Below are 27,168 nucleotides of genomic sequence, written 5' to 3' on the forward strand. Positions count from 1 at the left end.
CACGTTCTTCCTGCTCTGCAAGTTGCCAACATTGCCAGACCCCCTGGCTCTCTCCTTTAACGAGATATGTGCGCTGCTGACTAACTACTATTCCCAGCGACACCATGTCTTGGTACCTTGGCTTGAGTTCCACCAGTACCGTAAACAGCTTGGTCTGTCATACCATTCATGATGAAGCCGACAGTTGCACAGTTGCTTCTCACAGTTCTTTACTTTCACTGGGTCACGGACTTGCGGGGTCTCAGCCACAAATGCGACTTCACTTGCACCAATCAGCATTACAAGGCATTGTATGCAGACTCCTTGATTTGTGATGTTGTCGTTCAACTGGCACTCGATGCAGAGGTCAACACGGCTGCTTTGAAATTCAGTAACCCATTGCTGGAAGACTTTCTGCACAATGCCCATTCCTTTGAAAGCACACAAGTGGAGAACGAGCTTCTCATGGTGGGGCCACAGGTGGCAGCATTAGAGTCCTCCCTGCAGGCACCTCCCTTGCGCTGTCGGTGTGGTATGGCCCACAGAGAGCAACGTCGTCAAGACTCCTCCTTGTCCGATGTTTCTACGGCTTCGGAGCCTTCGGTCGTCCCTCATCTGCGGTCAGGTGGGTCACTTCCATCTTGCCGGCAGTGCTTTTCCACCTACTCTCACACAGGCAGTCCCCATCGCTGGACGAAGTGCATGCTCTGTCATAAAGATGGCCATCTCTGATCTGTCTGTCGCAGCCTCTCAACTTCCATGCCTCACACATGGGGCATCAGTCACCCCCTGGACGCCCCAATGATGCAGAAGTTGTTCCTCATGCTCTGAATTTTTAACATGGATATTCGTTTCCATGTTGATATGGGGGTTACCGTCTCCTTAATAAATTTTATTTTTAATTGACACATCAAGTTCCACAGGACCAAATTGAGGAGCAAAACTGCAAGGTCATGGAGTGTGTCAGTACATGAAATTACAACATAAAAGTAATAACAGATAAAAATAAAATGTTTATGAACCCAAATAAAGTGAAGCCGTAAGTTTAAGTAAACACTACCAACAATATAACATAACAATCAGCTTAATTTTTCAAGGAACTCCTCAACAGAATAGAAGGAGTGATCCATGAGGAAACCCTTCAGTTTTGATTTGAAATTGCATGGATTACTGCTAAGATTTTTGAATTCTTGTGGTAACTTATTGAAAATGGATGTAGCAGTATACTGCACACCTTTCTGTACATGAGTTACGGAAATCTGAACCAAATGCAGGTTGGATTTCTGACGATTATTAACTTGGTGAAAGCTGCTTATTCTTGGGAATAAGCTGATATTGTTAACAAGAAACGACAGTAAACAATGTATATATTGAGAGGCCAATGTCAAAATACCCAGAGTGGTGAACAGGCGTCATCAAGAGGTTCACAAACTTACACCACTTATTGCCCGAACCGCCCATTTCTGAGCCAAAAATATGCTTTTAGAATGGTAAGAGTTACCCCAAAATATAATACCATGTGTCCTAAGCAAATGAAAATAAGCAAAGTAGATTAATTTTTGTGTCGATGGATCACTTACTTCAGATACCATTTGAATAGTAAAAATAGCAGCATTAAGTCTTTGAACAAGATCCTGAGCACGGGCTTTAGACGACAGTTTACTATCAACCTGAAAACCTAGAAATTTGAACTGTTCAGTTTCACTAATCATATGCCCATTCTGTGAAATTAAAATACTAGCGGACATATCATTTATATAAATAAGGAACAGGAGTGGCTCCAACACTGATACCTGAGGCATCTCCCATTTAACCATACCCCTCTCAGACCCCACAAATGACCTTTTGCTGTCACGTGTTAAAGTAAGAGGTGAATCAATTGTGGGCTACTCCCTGTATTCCATAATGGTCCAACTTCTGGAGCAATATTTTGTGATCAACACAATCAAACGCCTTAGTTAAATAAAAAAATATGCTTAGTGTCTGAAACCTTTTCTTTAACCCATCCAGTACCTAACAGAGAAAAGAGAGTATAACATTTTCAGTTGTTAAATGACTTCTAAAGCCGAACTGTACATTTGATAGCAAATTATGTGATACAAAATGATAAATCACCCTTACATACACAGCTTTTTCAATAACTTTAGCAAGCACTGATGACATAGAAATAGGTCCAAAATTGTGTACATTACCCGTTTCTCCCTTTTTGTAAAGCGGCTTTACTACTGAGTATTTTAATGTTCAGGAAACTGACCATTCCTAAAGGAAAAATTACAAGTATGTCTAAGTACAGGGCTAACAAATGCAGCATAGTACTTTAATATTCTGCTAGGCACTCCATCATATCCATGAAGTCCTTAGTCTTCAGTGATTTAATTATTGACTCAATCTCCCCCTTGTCTGTATCACAGAGAAGTATTTCAGACATCAATCTCGGAAAGGCATTTGCCAAGAGAGTTACATGATTCCCTGTAGGAATGAAATTTTTCTTTAATTCGCCAGCAGTGCTCAGAAAATACTGTTTGTAATGGGCAACTGTAGCTCAATTGTGACTACTTCTGTTGTTGTTGTTGTTGTCTTCAATCGTGAGACTGGTTTGATACAGCTCTCCATGCTACTCTATCCTGTGCAAGCTTCTTCATCTCACAGTACTTACTGCGACCTACATCCTTCTGAATCTGCTTAGTGTATTCATCTCTTGGTCTCCCTCTATGATTTTTACCCTCCACGCTGCCCTCCAATGCTAAATTTGTGATCCCTTGATGCCTCAGAACATGTCCTACCAACCGGTCCCTTCTTCTTGTCAAGTTGTGCCACAAACTCCTCTTCTCCCCAATTCTATTCAATACCTCCTCATTAGTTTTGTGATCTACCCATCTAATCTTCTAATCTACTTCTAACATTTTGATATTCCTGCTTTATTCTACATGATGTCCTTATCCCACTAGTCAGCCACCCAGGCTGCTTTTTACTGCTAGTACACTGTTTAGAACGGAAAGCAACGCTCAAAGAGCATGAGAAATGTGTTACGGAAAGCATTGTATTTTTCATCTATGTTATCGGCACTATAAATATCCTGCCACTCTTGTTCCTTGGCGAGGCTTAAAAAACTCTCTATTGACATTGAATTAACTTTCCTACATAATCTGTGATTATATGTGACATTTGTTTGAGTATAAAAGTCTTATAGTGTTAAAATTTGTGCATCATGTTCTGAAAGGCCATTCACTCTTTAACTAACAGAATGCCCATCTAGTAATGAAGAGTGAATAAAAATATTGTCTATGTCTGTGCTACTGTTCCCCTGCATCGTAGTTGGGAAAAACGCAGCCTGCATCAGATCATACGAATTTAGGAGATCTACCAACATCCTTTTTCTTGCACAATCATATACAAAATTTATATTGAAGTCACCACATATAACTAATTTCTGGTACTCCGTATAAAGTGAATCAAGAACCCTCTCTATCTTGATCAGAAATGCTCGGAAGTCACAGTAGGGGACCTAGCCTATAAACAACAAAAATTAGAAGTTTAGTTTCACTAAATTCAACTATCCCTCCACAATATTGAAATATCTGTTCAGTGCAGTGCCATGATATGTACACTCCTGGAAATTGAAATAAGAACACCGTGAATTCATTGTCCCAGGAAGGGGAAACTTTATTGACACATTCCTGGGGTCAGATACATCACATGATCACACTGACAGAACCACAGGCACATAGACACAGGCAACAGAGCATGCACAATGTCGGCACTAGTACAGTGTATATCCACCTTTCGCAGCAATGCAGGCTGCTATTCTCCCATGGAGACGATCGTAGAGATGCTGGATGTAGTCCTGTGGAACGGCTTGCCATGCCATTTCCACCTGGTGCCTCAGTTGGACCAGCGTTCGTGCTGGACGTGCAGACCGCGTGAGACGACGCTTCATCCAGTCCCAAACATGCTCAATGGGGGACAGATCCGGAGATCTTGCTGGCCAGGGTAGTTGACTTACACCTTCTAGAGCACGTTGGGTGGCACTGGATACATGCGGACGTGCATTGTCCTGTTGGAACAGCAAGTTCCCTTACTGGTCTAGGAATGGTAGAACGATGGGTTCGATGACGGTTTGGATGTCCCGTGCACTATTCAGTGTCCCCTCGACGATCACCAGTGGTGTACGGCCAGTGTAGGAGATCGCTCCCCACACCATGATGCCGGGTGTTGGCCCTGTGTGCCTCGGTCGTATGCAGTCCTGATTGTGGCGCTCACCTGCACGGCGCCAAACACGCATACGACCATCATTGGCACCAAGGCAGAAGCGACTCTCATCGCTGAAGACGACACATCTCCATTCGTCCCTCCATTCACGCCTGTCGCGACACCACTGGAGGCGGGCTGCACGATGTTGGGGCGTGAGCGGAAGACGGCCTAACGGTGTGCGGGACCATAGCCCAGCTTCATGGAGACGGTTGCGAATGGTCCTCGCCGATACCCCAGGAGCAACAGTGTCCCTAATTTGCTGGGAAGTGGCGGTGCGGTCCCCTACGGCACTGCGTAGGATCCTACGGTCTTGGCGTGCATCCGTGCATCTCTGCAGTCCGGTTCCAGGTCGACGGGCACGTGCACCTTCCGCCGACCACTGGCGATAACATCGATGTACTGTGGAGACCTCACGCCCCACGTGTTGAGCAATTCGGCGGTACGTCCACCCGGCCTCCCGCATGCCCACTATACGCCCTCGCTCAAAGTCCGTCAACTGCACATACGGTTCACGTCCACGCTGTCGCGGCATGCTACCAGTGTTAAAGACTGCAATGGAGCTCCGTATGCCACGGCAAACTGGCTGACACTGACGGCGGCGGTGCACAAATGCTGCGCAGCTAGCGCCATTCGACGGCCAACACCGCGGTTCCTGGTGTGTCCGCTGTGCCGTGCGTGTGATCATTGCTTGTACAGCCCTCTCGCAGTGTCCGGAGCAAGTATGGTGGGTCTGACACACCGGTGTCAATGTGTTCTTTTTTCCATTTCCAGGAGTGTATATGGACTCAAATGGAATACTGTTTTTTATGTACACGGCCACTCCCCCACTCCGCAAGCAACTCCTTGAGAAACAACCAGCTATCCAGGTAAAGGAAGCCTCTGAATTGTCAAATTATTTAAGTGGTGCTCTGTTATACCAATAATTTTGGAGTCAACATCTATAAGCAGTTCACTAACTTTATCTCTAATACCTCTTATATTTTGATGCAACATGCTAATTGCTTCTCTACTTGGAAACATGACATCCTCTGAAGGTGATTCCTTAGTTAGAGGGACTTCCTTTAAGCAGGTATACGTATCAGCTGACTTCAATCTAAAAAACATGCAGCTCTAACACCAACTACTACAGGAGTTTATCCATGAGTGATCCCACCACCATCCACTAGACTGTCACCTATAAGCTTTGCCAGCTTCCCTTCCCATACCTATTGAGGTGCAGGCCATGCCTATTGAAACCTGATCTACTGATAGACTCAACTGGCACCACTGCACTGTGGCCCATGCCCTCTGCTATCAGTGCCCTCTCCAGCCCCATGTTAACACACGTAACAGCCGCATTAAGATGAGGCAGATCATGACGCTGAAACAGTTGCATGAAATGCACATTAATGCCACCAGTTTGAGTAGCTATCTTTACCAGGTCACCAACCAAATCATATTCCCTGTCCCTATCAAGACTATTCCCTGCTCCATTCAGTATCGCTACATGATCCTCCTTCATAAAATTCCTACATAATGCCCCTATGCTGTCAGTCACCTGAGCCAACCCTGCACTAGGCTTTACAATGTTGGTGACCTGGTAATCACTTCCCAACACTTCCTGCAACTGCTGGCCCACACCTCTAACATGTGAACTACCTAGCAGCAGAACCTTCTTTCTGCTAAACTTTGCAACTGACTTAGGCCTCCTAACTGCTGAGGACTGCTGCATGTTTCCTACACCTACAGCTGCAAGAGGCTTCTCCCCACTCAACTCTGACAAGTGGTCAAATCTGTTGCATATATGGCAAAGTACAACTGTATGAATACCTCCTCCTCCTAGCTGCTTTCTTGCCAACTGCCAGTTCCCATTCCCCAACACCCTTCACCCTTCTCAATGTATCTAGTTCCTCCTTTGTGTACTGTAACTGCACCTGAAGGGCACAGAGCTTATGCTCCTGCTCCTCTATCAATTTATTTTTACTACAGATTCTGCATTCCCAGGAGAGGATCTTGCTAGAATGCCCACTGGCTTCCCACTGCATTCCCCCCAATGGAAATACTTTGAACACATCCCACACTGTAACCCACTACTCAGAAACCTATGACAGAGCCCACACTTCTCACTCATGGAAAAATTTTACAGCTACTGAAAAAAAACTAAATGTGTATGTTACCTAAGTTCAGTTACACCAGTAGAACTATTTATAGAACTAACGACAGCAGTCTCGAAATTCTCTCTCTACTAAGAAAGCAACTTTTATTAATACAACTAAACCACAACTAATATCAATACCAAAAAAACCTCACAAAATATGTTACCTAAAACCAAAAATTCAAGTGGACATTGGTACATTCAACAAAGTTAAAACAGTGAATGAAAATTTACTGAAATGTTTCACTAGAAACAATAAGAAACATCAACTGAAAACTAAAGCACAAAATTTACCAAATGGCCTCAGTGCACAGAAAACTCTAAAACATACAGCTGGCGACGTATACACACGTGAGTTCCCCAGATCCGTCTCCCATGTCTCAGCGATTGGTTGCATACGGTAATGGTTCTATCACACCCCATGGGCAGTTCTCGGCCGTGGCCTCCTATAAACATATTGCTCGGCTCCTGACCCTACTGGTGGTTGGCCACCCCACGGACTCATACATTTTTGGGCTCAATGCTTTCATACTGTTTGGCTTTTTGATTTCTTCGAAGTTAAGGTCATTTCCACTGCTGTCTCATTCCAGGACTTCGACGATCTGTGCTTGGCCTATGCCTGTCTGTTTCAGTCTGACTTGGGGTGTGCTTTGGACTTCCAGGCACACATTGCTCTCCGGCCAGATGCTCAGCCACGGTTCTTCCGAGCTTGACCCATTCCGGTGGCCTTATGTCCAGCAGTCAAGCAAGAGCTCGATCAACTGCAGGCTGCTGGCGTCATTGAGCCCTTGAAAGTGAGTGCTCGGGCATCCTCGTTAGTGGTGATCAGGAATCCCAATGGCTCCCTTCACCTATGTGGGGATTTCAAACTTACAATCAATGCACAGTCCCTGGTGGAAACTTATCCCATTCACCAGCAGGAAGACCTTCTTGCCAAACTTGCATGTGATGTGTACTTCTCTAAGATTGACCTGGTGGAGACCTACCACCAATTACACTTACATGAGGAATCCCAGAACTTCGTTGTCATCAGCACACCTTTTGGATTATATAAATACAAGTGCCTTCCATTTGGTATTTCCTCAGTACTGGCCATTTTCCAGAGGTACCTGGAGCAGCTCACACAACCCATCACGGCTTGTGTCTGTTACCTTGATGCTGTCTTGGTCACTGGCTGTACATGCCGCAAGTATTTGGAAAACCTTGGTATCTTATTTCACGCCCCGCAGGCTGCAAGCTCATGCTGTCAGCTGGAAAAGTGTAGTTTCTTTCAACCAGAAGTTGAATACCTGGGGCATTTGCTCAGTAAAGATGGCATTCATCCATCGGATTGTGTACGTTGTGGCTGTCAACTCCCTTCCCCGCCCCAAAGATTTATCTGAACTCCAGGTTTTTTTGGGCAAGGTTAATTTCTACTTAAAGGTTTTGCCCCAGGCTGCTGATGTCACACAGCCCCTCAGTAGCTTGCATCACAAAGGTGTGCCTTTCAATTGGTCTCCTCCCTGTGATAAAGCTTTTCTCTTTTTGAAAACTACGCTCAAGTCTGCCCCTTGCCTCACTCCCTTCTCTCCAGACTGCCCCTTGGTTGTGGTGGCTGATGCTTTGGCCTATGGTAATGTGGAAGTCCTGGCTCACAGGAATGAGGATGGCTCAGAACAGCCCATTGCATATGCAACCAAGACACTATCCCCAGCACAGAGGAACTATTCTCAGATTGAGAATGAGGCTATGTCGATTGTGTTTGCTGTTCAGATGTTTCAATCTAACTGTTTGGGATGAAGCTCACTTTCCCCACTGATCACAAGCCTTTGGTTAGACTATTCGGCCCACACACACACACCTCCCAGAGCAAACTGCTCAATGTCTCTAGTGCTGGGCACTGTTCTTACGCAATTACACTTACTTTATCCACCTCTCAACACTCCAATGCAGCTGCCTTGTCACATCTCCCCTTGGGCCCTGATCCCAAGTTCGAGCAGCTTTTACACTGATATGGCCCCCCAAGATACACTGGATGGATGTCCTGTCACGGCCGCACAGGTCACCTCTGCGATATGGCGAGACCCCATTCTGCGACAGGTTCTCTGCTACGTGACCCATAGTTGGACCACCTATCTGACTCGGTGGTTGAAAATTGAATTCAGCCCCTGGTGGCATCTCTCAAATAGGCTCTCGGTTGTGGCAGGTGTCCTTCTGTTGGCCTCAGAGGCTGATGCCTATCGGGTGATCATCCCGCCCAATTTGCACCACCACATCCTTTGCTTGCTACACTGTGGGCACTGGGGGATATCCCATATGAAGACATTGGCTTGCTGGCATGTTTATTGGCCCGCCATCAATGGCGACATCGAATGCTTGGTCTGCGGGTGTACGGAGTGTGCCATCACCAAGCCAGCCCTTCGCAATCATTTGCATCCTGGCCCACACCTCACCGGCCCTGGAACTGCATCCATCTCAATTTTACGGGCCCTTTCTTGGGAACACTGTGGTTGCTCATTGTGGATGCATACTCCAGATACCCGTATGTGGTGCACATGGCATCCTCCATGACTGATACCACACTGAAGGTCTTGGCTCAGGTTCTCACCGTTGAAGGGCTGTCTTTTACCTTGGTCTCAGATAATGGCCCACAATTCATGGCAGCCTTCTTCCACACATTCTGTGAGGCCAACGGTATCAAACACATCCGCATCCTTCCATTCCATTCGTTCTTCAATGGCACAGCAGAACAACTAGTTAGGAAGTTGAAACATCAGCTGACAAGAACACTCAAATCATCTGCCATCATGTCGGTCCTTGCCTTTTTCCCAAGCACTTATTGTACCACACTGATTGATGGCCATAGTCCAGCCAAACTCCTCCGTGGACGGCAATTGAGGACTCTGCTCCATCTGCTGACACTGTCGCCTTCTGAGTCCCACTTCTGACCTTCTTAGTGCTACACTCTGGGCACAGCTGTGTGTGCCTGCTAGTATAGGAGCAAGGCTGCTTGAACTCCTGCCACAGTAGTCGTGACCCATGGGCAGCATGTGATGTCAATACCGACACAGAAGGGGCTCGAGTGCCACCACCATAACCAACTCTGGTCTTGTACCCCTTTGTGGCACCTCACATCCTCCAATCCCCAGCCTCCTTCTGGTGTGCACGAGGCCCTTGAATCAGCCCCACTGCTGACATCCACTGGCTCCCCCACCCTTATGCACAGGTTCTGGGGGGGAGGGATCTGGTGTCGGAAGGCATGGAAGTTGAATGCGTGCTAGAGGTTATGGACCTGGGTACCCACCAGGGGTCTCTGTGCTCAGGTGCGCGCCTGCACCGTGAGCCTTGTTGTGCGAGTGAGCCACTTTCTTACCACATGAAGTCCATGGCCAGTCATGTTTCCCATGATCATGTATTTAGGCGGCCACACGTTGCTACCCCGGCAGTCTGGTACTCGCCATAGTTCACATGTGAATCTCGGTCGTACTGCATTCCAGTTCCATGTGTTGAGATACATCCTGTTGTTGTTTGGAGTGTTTCTGTGTTGTTGTCGTCTTGCCATGTTTATCACCTTAGTTCTTGCTTGCTTTCCAATGTCCTGTCAGTCATAGTGTCTGTCGAACCCCACTTGTTCATCTGTCCTGTCTGTTCGTTGTCAGCGATACCTCCAGCAGCTCTGCTGCCTGGCACCTTCACATCTCCATTCTCTGCCATGCACCGCTCACTGGTTGCTCATGACTATAACAATTTTGAGATACAAAAATTCCTGCTCATGTAGTGTCAAGCACATTGGAATCTTCCTTAATGGTAAATTCCACATGGGCACATTTGCTCATCATCCCCACAGAAAACATACATCCATAAGTATAGTGGCACTAACAGTTCATTTTTAGACACAGTATTTCCAAAAATGATATAGTAGTCAAGAGTCAAAGACAGTAAGCAAATCTGACAATGGAAGTATCCCAGATTGAATGGCTAAAATGGAAAAAAAAAAAAAAATATTTTTGACCCACCAAGGTCTTTACTTGTGAAGCTTTGCATTTGTGTACAATCAATGTTTGATCTGAAAACTTCAGAAGCACAAGTTGTTGGACAAAGAATACTGTGTGACCAGCAGATTCTCAAGGGATATCAGTGAAGTATTTTTGGCAAAATCTAAATATTTGATAGAATTATATATGTTAACACGTGCAGCTCTTAAAGAGTTGTATTTCACAAAATAAAAATTTCTGTGTTATAATATACTCTTCGCTTACTTGTCACTGAAATGCAAATGTGGAGTTTCAATTGAACGATTAAAGACACAGTGTAAGGGAACAGTGTGCACAGTTGACAAGAGCAACATCTAAAAATGCTACGTACATTTTGGTAGATCCACTCTGAAGGCGTCCAACATCAAAATCCACAATGATCACATTATGAAATGATGCTACAGAAATGTCTACTAAGTGGCCAGACTTTGCTATGCATGTGACAACATAGCTGTACATCATGGTGCAACAGGTTGGTTGTAGGTAACAGAGTGAAAACTGATGATAAAATATTTGCCACCAAGAAACCGTTTGGTCTGCAAACCCATTGACTTTGAAAAAGAGCAAATTGTTATGAACTGGCGCCCAGGAATGAGCATTTTGGAAATGGTGAAGCTGTTTGCGTGCTACTGTCATGAGTATCTATAGAAAGTGGTTGAAGGATGGTGACAAGGTGTTGTTATGTCCTCCACATCATTACAGAACGTGATGAGCCCATGCTATAAAGTAAGATAGGCAGTGAACTGAGACAGACCTTGACAAAGTACAATGTTGGTGCAGGAAAAAGACAAGTGCTTTGGAGCATGTCTTCCCATGTTGACGTGGTGACATTGTCAATTACAATTGGAGTGGGCATGGGATTGTGAAGATTGGACCACGGATCAATGTAAATGTGTCACTTGGTCACATGAATCACATTTATTGCTACACCAGGGTGATAGTCATGTCTGGATAAGTTGTTATTCAGGTAGACAGCTGCATGAAACATGCACTGTGCCATGGTTGCAGGTTGCTGGGGGCAGTATTATGCTGTAAAGGACTTTCACTTGGAATTCCATAGGACCTGTGGTAGTAATTGAAGACAGAATAACAGCAGTGGGCTAACTGTAAGTTAATATGGGCCACCTGCATCGCTTCATGCTTGGTGTCTCACATGACAGTGATAGCATCTTCCAACAGTATAAGGCAACAACTCTCACAAGGCCATAATTGCATTACAGTGGTTTGAGGAGCATGATAGAGAACTCATGTTGGTGTCTCTGCCACAAAATTTATCTGATTTAAGCTTGATGGCTCACATCTAGAATGCTGTTGGGCACCAGCTCAGCACCCCGAAACCAGAGGCCCATAATTTACAGGAAATGAGTGACTCGTGCATAGCCCTCTTATGCCGCATACCTCTGGATCCTACCAACTACTTGTCGAATCCATACTGCACAATCCTGCTGCTGTATACCTTTCCAAAGGTCGACCAACATGCTACTAAGCAAGTGGTCATAGTGTTTAGACCGATCGGTGTATATAATTGTCTATTACACAATATTGTTTCTCCAGTACATATGCATCTGTAGTCATTAGACCTGTTAACTTCCAAACATTTATTGTACACAAATACAGAATTTTACACACAACTGACTTTGATGGGTGATAGGACAGTCTCACTGCCATATTTTAAAAGCATTTTTATTCCTTTTTAGTTGTTTGACTGATGTGCATCCCCTGTAAAATCTCCACTCGCACTCTCATCAATTGAGTGGACTGATTTAATTAATTGTTGAAATACTGTGCAGTAATATGAACTACTGACATGGCTTTATACCCACAGATAAGGATTGCCCCTTTCATATAATAATGATCTGGCACCTAAAGACTTTTAAAGTTTTAAAACTGAAGAAGCTGTGTTAGTACTTTGCTAACAGTATTAGTGTCTACAGTAACCTATTGTGGATTCATGAAAACTACCAGGCCATCATATAGTATAATAAAGAATAGCATCTTGATGTCCCAGGTAAAATTTAGGATGGATACAATATTACATTAACAATCAAACAGTATGAAACAGGTTTTACTTTGTGACTATGTATTAAAGAAAGACATGAGTCCAATGAACTTTTCTGCAAAAAGAGATACAAAGGCACTTATTTATGTAAAATATTTATTTTATAGCTTTAATAAATATCACAATTCTGCATTTCTGTTTTTCAACACAGCAGATATATACAAATTAAAATTAACACGACTGCCTATGAGTTTCACATGTTAAACCACTTTAGTAATAATGTTGGTAACTTCATCAAACTTTCTGCTGCTCAGCCGCATTTGTCATCATACTTTCTGCTGCACATTCTTCTGTTCTGAAGCTCTTTAGAGGAAGAACTTTTCACAGCCATGTATTGGATACAGTTTTGATTTCATGTTTCACATAGTTTCTTTGACTAACTACATGACTGCATGTGTCTATAATGCACCATGATTTTTAACTTTGAAATTGTCAGTCTTCTTTGATGGCAAAATGTAAAATTAACTGAAACCTAACTGGTTATCTGTTGGCTCTGTTACTTGAGGCAGAGCACGGAAGACAAATGCACATTGCACTTTACACACATGGTCTCCAAGAACAGCTGCATGACTGAAAGATCTTGCAAGATTGAAGCAGTTGCCGATCTTCAGAGACTGGCAAATTGGCTGTCAAAATAAATGTAATATTAGACATACAATGCAATGTAGTGTTGATTATTCAGTGGAAGAGTTATCAAATTAGCTGCAGATATTTTAAGTTTTTTACATTTTATTTCACAAGTGAACAAGTTAAGCACATTCAACTGTCATGTGTTGTGAAATGAACAGAACGTAGTCTCATTTGCAAGACAAAAAGCAGGTCAAACAAGTACAGCAACTGCTTGGTGTAGTTTTTCATAATGCACATCATGTGTGGTTGTGATTAAGTAACATAGCATCCATTCTTCACTGCATGATAAGGAGAAGAAACTAGATATAGACAAAGGTAAGTAAAAGAATCTTCACAAGACTGTGATTGCTTGGCAGAAAAGCTCAAACATGAATACTAAATGAGATTTTCACTCTGCAGCAGAGTGTGCGCTGATATGAAACTTCCTGGCAGATTAAAACTGTGTGCCCGACCGAGACTCGAACTCGGGACCTTTGCCTTTCGAGGGCAAGTGCTCTACCAAGGAAGTTTCATATCAGCGCACACTCCGCTGCAGAGTGAAAATCTCATTCTGGAAACATCCCCCAGGCTGTGGCTAAGCCATGTCTCCACAATATCCTTTATTTCAGGAGTGCTAGTTCTGCAAGGTTCGCAGGAGAGCTTCTGTAAAGTTTGGAAGGTAGGAGACGAGATACTGGCAGAAGTAGGGCTGTGAGACCGGGCGTGAGTCGTGCTTCGGTAGCTCAGATGGTAGAGCACTTGCCCACGAAAGGCAAAGGTCCCAAGTTCGAGTCTCGGTCGGGCACACAGTTTTAATCTGCCAGGAAGTTTCATGAACACTAAGTCTGTCTGGGACTTTGTTCTTTAGATGATGCAGGTGATAGAATACTTTTGGTAGAATGAGCTCAAAATCTAGGTCAAAGAAGGTAACATGCATAGGGAGAATATCAACCAAATTATGAGTATAAATGGAATTCCAAAACAAATTGCTTAACATGACTGAAACAAAAAAATCAGAAGTAAAAACAGGATTTCATTTCTTTCCTTGATGCAAATAAGTCAAATGGTTACCATACCCTCTAGCATTTTGATTCATTATGTTTAAGACGTCACCAGTGACACAATAGAATTAAGCAAGAAACAAACTCTATTACCCTATGGACTTGTTTCCATTTTCAGGCATCAACAGTAATAATGAAAAATACTGTTGCAAGGTCATGTAATTGCAGTTTAAACACAGAGTTACTTGTAATTGTCTGTATTTAAGAGAGAGAATTTTCATGGACTTGATAGCTATTCAGTGAAGTTTAATTTGATTTTTTCTGTAAATCTGTTGATGAGCAGATGATGTTTATTAATCCTAGTATCTAGAATAAACTAGAATTCACAACAAACATGAAAAACTGACCAAGTAAAGGAGCTAGTTTTACACTCTTTCATTACCAAAAATGAAAGTTAAGCAGCTGTAATCGCTCCTCTGAAAGTTCTGTCTTTATTACTAGTGGCTTGGCTGTGCCAGTTCAGTTGTTATCTACAAGGCAGAGGATGCAGAAACAGCAAAGCTGGTTAAACCATAGTTTCCTCACTGTACAACAAGGCCAAAAACCTCATGTGACGCAACTGGGAACCTCTTGTAGATGTGTATGATGCATTACACATAATGAACAACACTTGACAGACCATACTGTATTCAAAAAAATCTGTTTTGCAGAGTGTCATAGTGACCAAGCAGTTGCTTTGTCAGACTGCTAGACTTATCTAATAGTATAGAAAAGAAAAAAAGTGCAGATCTAAGAAAATCAACATGAATCTATATTGAATGAATAAAAATTTTTATTGTTCCATGGTGAGAGTGGGTGATTACAAGATATCAGTCTCTTAATGGGCAGGAATATTGGAGATGCTGGCTGGTGAAATTTTCTTGAACTTGCCATGTATATGGAACATGAGCAGTGAATGAATTATTATAATACTCTCAGTGAAAGAGTGAATCCAGATCAATTTACAGCTCAAATCTATGGCGTTTTTCTCCATACTTTGTTAATTAACAGACCAGATTTTGACTTACACAAGTCAGGTTTGTTGTGTTTCTTGTTGGATGTGGCCCAGATATGTATTATATCTGGTATAATCATAAGAACCTATTGCAATTAAGTAGAAATGCATGCAGACATACCCCTTCCGTAGTGCATGTGCACATGACACAAGGAGATATTCTTTCAGCTGTCCCAACATCTATTGTAGTGTGCCCAACATTGCATGAAAGTCTGTCTTTCCACAGCTCCAGGTCTAAAGATGGCAATGCACTGCATTTCACCCTGGGGTTCCTGTTACAAATATTGTACGTATTACTTGTTTGCCTCTTACAAAGAAAATTCATTAAATTTTACTACAGTAAAAGGTGCAAGTTATTCATACTTACAAGAAAGGTTCAGTTAAGTCAAGTACAGATCGCTGAATGTAGTCAGTATTCTCAGCATTATCGCATATGAGCTTAGCAAGTGTTGCTTTTCTGATCTCTGACAACTGGGCTTCTGTAAACCGCACTAAGGGATCATCATTTTCATACCTGGAAATGTTAATGAAAATTACCATAAAATGTTGGTTCTAAACTTCAGTATTATAATTACTGGAAATGCATGACTTACCAAAATCTATCACACCGTCTAAGTAATCTGAACTGGTGTCCAATAATACAGGCAAAAGTGGGTCCTACAACTCCACCGACAAGAGGAGTCTCAGCCAAGCCACCAGGAAATAAATCGATATCATCCACATGCAGATACAGCCGACGAAGCCTTTCGACTACTGGAGATGGTATTTCCCGTTTCAGGTCATCAAAATCACGGGCTAATGACAGGTTACATAGTTGTCGATACTGGTTGTAACCAGGTATACCATGATCTCTACCTGAAAAGTATTGGAAAGCATATATACAGTTGTCTAGAGTTTGCTTCTTCATTTAAGCTAGGAAAAAATATTGAAGTCTCTATAAAGTACAAACAGTAACTTTGTGTGTACCTCGTTGTATGTTAATAGCAGCTAGATCCATCCCGGAGTATGGCATACGTCTGTCTTCAAACAAGTGGTTTGTAACTTCATTTGTTATGAACTGATCAAGTGTTTCCATGGGGGTTGCTGCTAGGCCTCTGATTAGATCATCAATCATTCCAGCTTGATACAGTACATCGGGATTAAAAAAAGTATCCCTTAACCGTACACCAGGTCTCCTCTCCACATACCCTGTATCCATTCTGATAAGTGATGGCCGTAATAAACTGTGCCCAAACCGGAAAGCAGCAGCCGCAAATTCATTCACAATTGTGGCATCACATGTTGGATCATAACCTGAAATTTGTAGACCGTTAAGTTATCAGGTGATACATGATACTTTGTAATACTTCTACATGCCATTCAAAGTTATAATTAGCAATTATGATGTGTTCACTGTGTTGTATTTTCCTACCTTTGAAATAGCCTTCTGGTTCAAGGGAAAGCCCATGTTTATGTAACCCTTCCCATCCAAAGAGACGTGGAAGAAATTCTCTAAATGTTATATGTTGAGTAATGGCTGACAATATACGTCGTGCAGTATGATAGAGTTTTTCATCATTCCAATGTGGATTCAGAATAGCAAGTCGATCAGCAAGTCTGTTGTGCTCTCTTAAGAAAAGTGTATGTATTGCTGCAAGTCCAGGCTGTTCACTTGCCCTGGCATCACCTGTTCAATACCACAAATAATTAGCCATTGCATGTGCATTTAACAGCATTATTGCAATGTACAGTAAGATAAGGGATTTCACTTTTTACAAACTACTCTTTTGAAACTGTGCATTTAATACACTTTCGTATGCTCTGAATTAACTAAAAAATCACACAACTTTGTAAGCTAAGAAATAAAGAAGTATCACCTGCTCGAAAACAAATTTTTGTTGTTGACTTGCATTCTGGATGTGTCGTGATCTGCGGTAAAAGTGGTTTACCTCGATTTGGATTTTTGGTTACATTCATCTTACCACCAGTGAATGTCCTAAGAGCATTAGCATCACAGACGTCTGATCCATATACAAAGGAAGCATCAATGTATGCCGTCACCTGGTTCAGCTGCTCTCGGTACCCTGTTTGCACACATACAAATTCTTCTGTTTTCATTATGTAATATTGAGAGAATATTAAACATTAGCAGAAATGTAGATAAATACCCAGTGTTAGCTGTCCAGGCATTGAGCGTGTAACAGGAATGCACATAGCTTTCCCAGTGGTAATATTTACTTTAGGAAAGTAGGGGTCCCCTTCAGGTACTGGTATGGGAAAACACTCTGGATGGACTGTCTTCATGGCATCACATGGTTGGCAGTCTAGAATGGATTCTCCAACAAATCCTTGAAACACACATTACAATAACATGTCATAAGTTTGATGACACTTCTTTACCTTTCACAGGTATCAATGTATATATTGCTACATACCTTTCTAGTTTCCATTAGTAGTAAACAGTGGATGAACACGGCTACTGAATAAGGTGTTTTATTTTTATTTTTTAAAATTATTGCTTTCAAATACCAATTTACATAAATCAATGTCCTTTATTAATACTACGTAATCATAGCTTTCATTAACACTAGTCAGTTGATTTAGGATCCAAAATCAAGCCATTATTCATTTGATTTTAAATTTCCAAATTTTAGGAACAACCATAGATGTACCTTAACAAAATATTTGGATCTTCCCATCTGGTACTAATTTTCATGAATTCCAAAGATAGGAACTTTCACTCCAACACTTCTTCACATTCCAACAACCTCTTAGACTTAACCTCTATTAGTGGCTGTTGTGTCAAAAGAAAGGTTGTAATTATTACATTCAAGCTAATAGGTGTGAAGCGGCTAGTTCTTCACACAGAGCACTTTCTGAGGTACAGATTCTAGAGCTTTTAGAGGACTGATGTCTAAATGAAAATGAGAGAGAGAATGATTTTGACAACAATGATTTTGATAATGACAGTGATTAATTTGTAAATCATCATCATCTACATCATCTCAGCCTTTTCACACATCATGTGGGGTCAGTATTGCTTTGCTGGAGCCTTCTCTTCCATAAATACCTATCCAGTGCTGCTTCTATGAGCCATCCTTTCTCCCATAGGTCCCCTGCTACCTTGTCTTTCCATCTCAGCTTCTGTCTTCCTCTTCTCCTTGATCCTTCAATTTCTAGATCTTCACCTCTTCTCCCCACATAGTACTCCCCTCTTCTCTGCACATGTCCATACCATTTTGGCCTACATGCTTGTATCTTCTTCCCTATGGGCCCCACTTTCACTGTCCCCCTCATGTACTCATTCCTTAGTCTATCCTTTTATGTCACCCCCACTCATCCAGCTTAACATTCTCATTTCTGCAACTTCCATCTTTTTATCTTGGGCTGTTGTAATTGGCCATGTTTCTGTACTATACAGCATTGCAGGCCTCACCACAGATTTGCAAAGCTTTCACTTCGTTCTGCAGCTAACCTTCTTATCACACAGTACTCGGTTCAGTTTCCTCCAGTTCATCCATCCACTATTTATCCTGTGCTGTATTTCGGTCTTCAGTCCTCCATCACTTTGCATGCAAGAGCCTAGGTATTTAAATTCCTTAAGCATCAGTTGTTCTCCTTGCAGGTTAATATATAGATCTTTGGCATCCTTTGTACACATGTACTCTGTTTTCTCCCTGCTAATTCTCATTCCCCTTTCCTCTAGAGCTTTTCTCCACTGTTCAAGCTTGTCTTGAAGTGCCTCCTGGGTGGGTTCATAAATTACATCATCATCGGCAAACATCATGCTCCAAGGTGCCTCTTTTTTCACGTCTTTGACTAGTACATCCATGCCAAGGTCGAAGAGAAATGGGCTGAGAGGAGATCCCCGATGAAGGCTTACTCTCACTGGAAATGCCTTTGTTGCACCTGCACTGCTCCTGACTTGTGTCATTGCACCTTCATACATGTCTTCTACCACCCTGATATTTTTTTCTGGCAGGCATTTACTTCTCAAGACATCTCCATATCTCTTGCCTTGGCACCCTGTCATATGCCTTCTCAAGATCGATAAAGGCCATGTACAGTTCAGCTTGTACTTCTCTGTGCCTCTCTATCAGTTGCCTTAGTGCAAATATTGCTTTGGTTGTTCCTCTTCCCAGCACAAATCCAAATTGTTCTTCACATACTTCAGTTTCTAGATGCAACCTCTTCTCAATTATCCTTTTCCAGATCTTCATTGAGTTGGACATCAGTTTTATCCCTCTATAATTGCCACAGTTTTGGATATCCCCTTTCCCCTTATATTCATTTGTAAATAAATAGAGTGAAATGATGATCAAAACAATCCACCCTGAAGAGTTTCAAAATTTGTCACACAGTAAAAAGTTTTGTATTGTATTGCTTATGTAAGTAAATTTGAATGAAAGAGTACTTTTTTTTTTTAGTGTATAGCCTAATTATTGGTCAGGGGCCTCATGTTTCCACAAAGAGACTCACACAATTCTCTGTGATGTGCTTGCTGCCGAAGGGGGAGGGGGGGCAGTAGTGACAATTTAAATAAGGATGCATGTCCTTATTACAAAGTGCAAAGGATTAATACCCTTCCTCCTCATTTTTCATTATGATTATTTTTTGTCATTATGTTTTAACACATTTCATTTATATGTCACATTTAAGTAATTCCTTTACTGTTTTTATCTTTACATCTCTGTTATCTACTTCCTCTCTTTCTAATTGGACTTTTTTGTCCCTCCAAGTGGTTAATTACCCTGTTCATTTCTCTTCCTCCTGATTTATCTGTACTTCTTACTCTGTCCTGAGCATCCCTAGAAAGACTGTGCACAGTGCTCATCAGTGTGCTATCTCTGAGCTACATGCTCTGATACCTCCCCTGTCACCTTTGACTACCCTTGTTCTCACTACCGGTGGGTCACTCTCGTTCTGAGGTCTGAGTGATCTGCCCTTCATTTCTAACCTTTCATACCCTATCCCTCTCTCTTCTCTGAGGAAATAACTAATATTTTCAATAGTGTCATGTACTTTTATATGTGTACTGGCAGTACTATTTACCTCATCTCCTAAAGGTAAGAACTCACCAACAGTTCTGTCTCATAATTTATCAGTTTTCTTGGTTGAATTTTTCTTTTGATGCAATATATCTTTTTAAAACTGATGATGATCATATGATAAGAATGAGAACAGAAACTAATAACATAATATCTTTTATTGTGCAAATCTAGAGAGAAGAAGAAGGTTACTAAATTTAAAAAATTAAAAAAAAAATAGAAATACTGGGAATAAAATAATAATCTAGACTGATGAGGTGATGAAAAGGAAATATTTTGCAGTTTTGTTCAGAGAGAGAGAAAGGTTTGTGATTCTACTTGAAAAGCAGAAGAAAGGTTACTGCAAACATTGATATGCTGGTGCATAGAACATAACAAACACTTAAATTGTATAACACTAATATGGGAAAAACAGCGAGGATAAAAATAAAAAAAATAAAAAAATGTACAGAAGAATAACATATCCATAACTTGGTGTAGAAACTATTGTACTAAGGGCACTCACCTTTGTTGACAGGTGTGTGAGTAAGATCATGATCCAAGAGCTGACCAAACTGCATGAACATCAGAGAGTATTTAACATGTGGTTGACTAGTGTCAGGATGAACGTTCACTGAGATAAGACGTGGACTAGGCAATGGTTTTCCAGTAACTGACATAGCTCGAGGACTTCCGACACCTGAAGCCAAAACAATAATCTCACTTTGTTTTTGAAAAGAACAGTGTAGCCTATTTTGAAAGATATGCGAAAGTAAATCATATTTAGAGATTCATTAAAAAAATTAAGTTGCAAATCAACTGTGAAATTTGCTATCTTATTAAATAATGGTCTAAATCTGCTTAGCGTGACACTGAGTGGCTTTAATATTTATTAATTCATTTTTCATGTACTAAAGAACTCACTATGCAGGAAAACCTTCAAGAAAAGAGAGACATAACTGTCAGAAAGACTCCCCTACACTGTACTGGCAATTTACTACCATATAAATGTTACCCTTTTTCTCAGGTTTATGTATCAAGTTCAAATTTATATCACATTAAGCTCTATGGTCCCTTAGCTGTATAAAAATTTTATGCTTCTAAGTCAATTTACTCAAAAGATATGGCCATTTATGTCACATATTTTGATATTTGAAAACTCACTCATCAAAACCTATAAGGTATACTTGTTGACCTAGAATCATGAAATTTGGCAAGAAGCAAGGTTTTACAGTGCAGCCAAAGGAAAAACCTTTGAGCACTGTAAATTTGCAATTATAGCACATGAAAAAAAATTTCTGTTATTTGTTACTAGACTCAGTGTCTGTCCGTCTGTCTGTTAAGATCCCTTTTTCTGAGGAACAGGGAGACGTATTAAGTTGAAATTTATGTCACATACTAAGGTCTGTACGCCCTTGGTGGTATTATAAACGTTAGCTTGTAAGTCAAAGCAATCAAAAGGTAGGGTCATTTATGTCACACATTTTGATACTCGCAAATTCACGCATCAAAACCTGCAGGGTACTTCTCGTTGACCTAGAATCATAAAATTTGGCAAGAAGCAAGGTTTCACTGTATAAGTAATGGAAAAAATCCAAAAACTGCTAATTTGTAAATACATCACATGAAAAAATACTTCTTTTTTAACTATATATGACGGTAGTATCTGTTCCCGAAAGAACAGTTACCGTCGATGACCATGCAGCTTTGCTAGAAATGAAATGATAATTAAATGGACACCCTAGCTGCAAGCAGGCGTTGATACACTTCATGGGGGACATGTTGAAAATGTGTGCCCCGACTGGGACTCGAACCCGGGATCTCCTGCTTACATGGCAGACGCTCTATCCATCTGAGCCACCGCGGGCACAGAGGATAGTGCGTCTGCAGGGACTTATCCCTTGCACGCTCCCTGTGAGATCCACATTCCCAACATGTCCACAACACTACATTCGTAGTGCGCCTAATAGCTGTTTGCCCATCATACTCATTACTCGTGGAGGATTAATCTACCAAGTCCTGTACGAGTTCGGGCATAGCGTGTGCGTTCGCACGAGAAGGTTAAAGGCCGGGAACCCATATATTTTTTAACTATATATGACGGTAGTATCTGTTCCCGAAAGAACAGTTACCGTCGATGACCATGCAGCTTTGCTAGAAATGAAATGATAATTAAATGGACACCCTAGCTGCAAGCAGGCGTTGATACACTTCATTGGGGACATGTTGAAAATGTGTGCCCCAACCGGGACTCGAACCCGGGATCTCCTGCTTACATGGCAGACGCTCTACCCATCTGAGCCACCGCGGGCACAGAGGATAGTGCGTCTGCTGGGACTTATCCCTTGCACGCTCCCCGTGAGATCCACATTCCCAACATGTCCACAACACTACATTCGTAGTGCGCCTAATAGATGTTTGCCCATCATACTCATTACTCGTGGCAGATTAATCTACCAAGTCCCGTACGAATTATCAGTCATCGGTCTTGAAACAATCAGTAGTTCTGCATTCAGCATGACTGAATCTCAATGGTGAAAGTCTAACATCAAGCAAGGAATGATTGTATTGTTCAAATAATGCACTTTGGAATTTATCCATGATCAGATAGATATCCAGGAGTAATTGCTGCACGTAGATATAGCGTTCCAAGTTGTATGTGAAAAACACAATCGAAGATCCAAGTTATCATTTCCTCACCATGTGTTACACTTATTATTGGTGTAGTGCCTTTTTGAAATGAAGAATGAGATAATTCATAGATAATCACTCAGTAATACTTTTAAGAACATTGATTTATGTACATATACTAGTGTCATCTGCAAGAAGGAAGGTCATTTACATATATGTAAAACAACAGTGAACCTAAGATCGAGCATTGTTGCCCTTTATTATGAGAAGAAAATAGATAATTCTAATAATAAAATAAAAGCAATTTGGAGCATTGTGAAAAAAGAAACAGGAAGAGATACAACAAGTAAAGAAGATATAAATAATATCAGATATGAAGGTATCCTAGTAGATAACCCCAAAATGGTGGCTGAGATTTTTAATAAACACTTCCTATCAGTAACTCAACAGATTGGTTGCAAGCCCAATGATGATGAAGCTGTAACTCTTTGTCAAGCCGTATATTCAAACACAATTTCAGAAATGCACCTTAATCCTGTCACTGTAGAAGAAATTCAAAAAATCATCATGTCTCTAAAAAGTACGAATTCTGCAGGGGTTGATAATATATCTAGTAATTTATTGAAATATTCTTGTGTGTGGATAAGGGACATTCTCTGTCATATTTTCAATGCTTCCCTTCAGAAAGGTGTTGTTCCCAGTAGACTTAAGTATGCCATTGTGAAGCCCCTGTACAAAAAGTGTGATAAAGCTGAACTAACTAACTATCGACCTATCTCTTTGCTGACAGCTTTCTCCAAAATTCTAGAAAAGCTAATACATGTAAGAATTACTGATCATCTCATGAAGAACGGAGTTCTCAGCAAGAGCCAGTTTGACTTTCAAAAGGGCCGTTCAACAGAAGACGCAGTCTACGCACTTGCAAATGAAGTCCTAGAAACTCTTAATGGAAAAAATGCTAGCACTTGGTGTCTTCTGTGATTTATCCAAAGCGTTTGACTGTGTTGATCACCAGATTCTCTTGCAAAAAGCAAAATTAGTAGGAATAAGTGGTGTTGCAGGCAATTGGCTACAGTCGTACCTCCAAGACAGAAAACAAAAAGCTGTGTTGAGTAGCTCGGGTGGAGTATGTGACACTTCCTCAGATTCTGAATGGAGTTCCATTACATATGGAGTGCCCCAGGGCTCAATTCTTGGGCCACTACTATTCCTGATTTTTATAAATGATCTACCATCATTTACAAGCCTGCCGTGTAAATTTACATTATTTGCTGATGATACCACAATTTTTATGAGCTGTAGAACAGACAACAATCTTGAGGAACTCATTAATCACATACTCTCAGATATGGTTAATTGGTTCAAGGTGAATGGTCTCTCATTAAATTCCAGTAAGACCAGCTTTATTCAATTCTGTACAAAAACAGAAAAAGAGAGAGAGATAAGTGTGACATGTGGTAATCAACCAATAGTTAGAATGGAAACAACAAAATTTCTTGGAGTGCACATTGACAAGAAAATGAACTGGTCTTCACATATTATTGATCTCTGTAAGAGGCTTAGCTCTGCTACCTATGCTTTACGGGTTGTCACTACATGTGTTGAACCTACCACTGCAAAAGTGGCATATTATGGCTATTTTCATTGTCTCATTGAGTACGGAATTGTTTTTTGGGGCAACCAGCCATTAGCAAGGAAAGTGTTCATTGCACAGAGAAATAGTTTTCGTAATCTTAAAATATACACAACTACATGCCAATATATTTTTTCTCTCATGTGTTTTGTTTGTAAAAATATAGATGTATTTCAACCAAACAGTAATTATCATGAGCATAACACACGGAGGAAGAATGACATACACAGTGAACTCAGAAATTTGAGCTTGGCACAAAAGGGTGTCCACTACACTGGAGCAAAACTCTTCAATGCTCTTCCTCCCGAAATAAAGGCAAAGATTCATAACAATAGTGAGTTTAAGAAAGCTCTAAAAATATTTCTGCTAGAAAAAGCTTTTTACAGTCTAGATGAATTTTTAACTAAATAAATTGTAATATTTTAATATTATATAATACAAGTTGACATAATGCCACTATGAATTTTATTTAACCTGAGCTCTGTATCTGTGTGTGCTCCGTATCTGTTTTCTGTAGTGTTTTAATGATTCTAAGAAAATATGTATTTTCTTTTTCTGTATTGCTGCCCAAAGAATTTACTGTATAAATTTTTATATAATTATGTACTCAAATTTCTGTATATGCTATAAGATTATCAGATTGTATTTGTAAAAAACTGACTCGTTCCACGTCCTGGTGTATCCAACACAGTTGGACCTATGGAACATGAAATAAATCAAATCAAATCAAATCACCCTGTAAGTGATTACTCCCAAGTCAGAAGAATATCTCCTTCTTACACTGGTTATACATTTCCATCTGCTCTACTTAAAATTTTGCCTCTTGTTTCAAAAAATAGATATCTGCTTTGAATACCGTCATGATAAGCCGGAGGTAGTAAGCGAGCAAATGCTCTTAAGGATTTTCCAAGTTCTGGACGTCGGAGATTGTTACACCAGCCAGTAGTACTGCGATATCGGCTTGTGTGATCACATGGTAGAGTCTGCTCATCACAGCGGAATACGCGTGGTATCTCCAGAGTCTCAGAGAGGTCAACATTTGGCAGCACAGCCATCAACTCTCGCAGATCATGTGGTGCTACCAAGCTGCGCCCTGACTCTTGATCTTGAAGTTGTCTGTAATTCACACAAATTATTAATCTTACCCCAAAAATGCAAAGTTTCAGAAATGCATTTCATTAAATTTTAGAAAGGAAGCAGAAGTGTGGCTTGGATCTAACTTTTATAGTGATTGTTTCTAAATTCTCACAAAGATAATGTAAGGCATTTAGTATTTGTACTTCAAATTAATCAAATGCTCATACTTTTTCAAAGATAATGTAAGGCATTTAGTATTTATACTTCAAATTAATCAAATGCTCATACTTATTCACAATATGAAAATAATGGAGGAACAGTTGCTGAAATACACACATCAAAAAAAGTTTAGCATCACTCTGGTTCAGAACTCCTGAAGATAGACATTGACTGTGTACACTGTATCACAGACACAGTCCCTCTGACTGTTCAGAGATGTCACTAAACCCTCCAAAGATGTAAACAACAATGCAAAACTGTGCCTATTAGATGGAGGCGGTCCAACAGCCGATCAGTTCCAGTCATTCCACCAGGAAGGAGGTACAAGGCTCATGTTGCCTATAGTTCAACCATGCCTAGACGGTCAATACTGCGGTTCAATCACATCCGCATTGTTACTTTGTGCCAGGAAGGGCTCTCAACAAGGGAAATGTCCAGACGTCTTGGAGTGAACCAAAGTGATGATGTTCAGACATGGAGGAGATAGAGAGAGACAGGAACTGTTGATGACATGCCTCGCTCAGGCTGCCCAAGGGCTGCTACTGCAGTGGATGACCACTACCTATGAATTATGGCTCAAAGGAACCCTGACAGCAACACCACCATGTTGAATAATTCTTTTCATGCAGCCACAGGACGTTGTGTTATGACTCAAACTGTGCGCAATAGGCTGCATGATGTGCAACTTCACTCCTGACGTCCATGGCAAGGTCCATCTTCGCTTCCATGACACCATGCAGCGTGGTACAGATGGGCCCAGCAACACCCCAAATGGACCGCTCAGGATTGGCATCACATTCTCTTCACCAATGAGTGTCGCATATGCCTTCAACTAGACAATCACTGGAGACGTGTTTGGCGGCAACCCAGTCAGGCTGAATGCCTTAGACACACTGTCCAGCGAATGCAGCAATGTGGAGGTTACCTGCTGTTTTGGGGTGGCATTATGTGGGGCAGACGTATGCCGCTGGTGGTTCTGGAAGGCACTGTAATGGCTGCACAATAAGTGAATGCCATCCTCTGACTGATAGTGCAATCATATCGGCAGCATATTGGCAAGGCATTTGTCTTCATTTACGACAGTTCATGCCCCCGTCATGCACATGTGAATGACTTCCTTCAGGATAACAACATCGCTCAACTAGAGTGGCCAGCATGTTTTCCAGACATGAACTCTATCAAACATGCCTGGGATAGAGTGAAAAGGGCTGTTATGGACAACGTGACCCACCAACCACTCTGAGGGATCTACACCAAGTTGCCATTGAGGAGTGAGACAATCTGGACCAACAGTGCCTTGATGAATTTGTGGACAGTATGCCATGATGAATACAGGCATGCATCAACACAAGAGGACATGCTAGTGCAGGCTGTTCCAACCGAGCTCCAGGGAGTCGGAGCGCTCATTGCAGCAGCTTGGAGCCTGCGTGGAAGGGGAAAGTGAACTCGCTACCCCCTGGCCACATGCAGTGGCAACTGACACAATAATCCGTGTTCAATGA

At 41.5% G+C, this 27,168-nt stretch overlaps 1 protein-coding gene and 1 non-coding gene across 2 annotated transcripts in view; both read right to left on the bottom strand.

The window, feature by feature from the left end:
* Positions 1–12,515: 12,515 nt before the first annotated feature.
* LOC126459141 (uncharacterized) overlaps positions 12,516–27,168 on the bottom strand; it is a 110,877-nt gene continuing 96,224 nt past the window's right edge. The window contains exons 16-25 of the mRNA XM_050095843.1: positions 25,227–25,486; positions 20,633–20,806; positions 17,248–17,427; positions 16,957–17,163; positions 16,512–16,766; positions 16,067–16,393; positions 15,694–15,955; positions 15,468–15,614; positions 15,222–15,372; positions 12,516–13,062 (exon numbers count right to left, since the gene is read on the bottom strand). Of these exons, the coding sequence (XP_049951800.1) occupies positions 12,898–13,062; positions 15,222–15,372; positions 15,468–15,614; positions 15,694–15,955; positions 16,067–16,393; positions 16,512–16,766; positions 16,957–17,163; positions 17,248–17,427; positions 20,633–20,806; positions 25,227–25,486 (2,128 nt within the window). The 3' untranslated portion in view covers positions 12,516–12,897. The remainder of the gene's footprint in view (positions 13,063–15,221; positions 15,373–15,467; positions 15,615–15,693; positions 15,956–16,066; positions 16,394–16,511; positions 16,767–16,956; positions 17,164–17,247; positions 17,428–20,632; positions 20,807–25,226; positions 25,487–27,168) is intronic.
* Positions 22,344–22,418, bottom strand: Trnat-ugu (transfer RNA threonine (anticodon UGU)). Its single transcript has one exon. It is a non-coding gene; the product is annotated as a tRNA-Thr (tRNA).

The sequence above is a fragment of the Schistocerca serialis genome, chromosome 1, assembly GCF_023864345.2.
Source record: "Schistocerca serialis cubense isolate TAMUIC-IGC-003099 chromosome 1, iqSchSeri2.2, whole genome shotgun sequence".
NCBI classification, from domain to species: Eukaryota; Metazoa; Arthropoda; class Insecta; order Orthoptera; family Acrididae; genus Schistocerca; species Schistocerca serialis.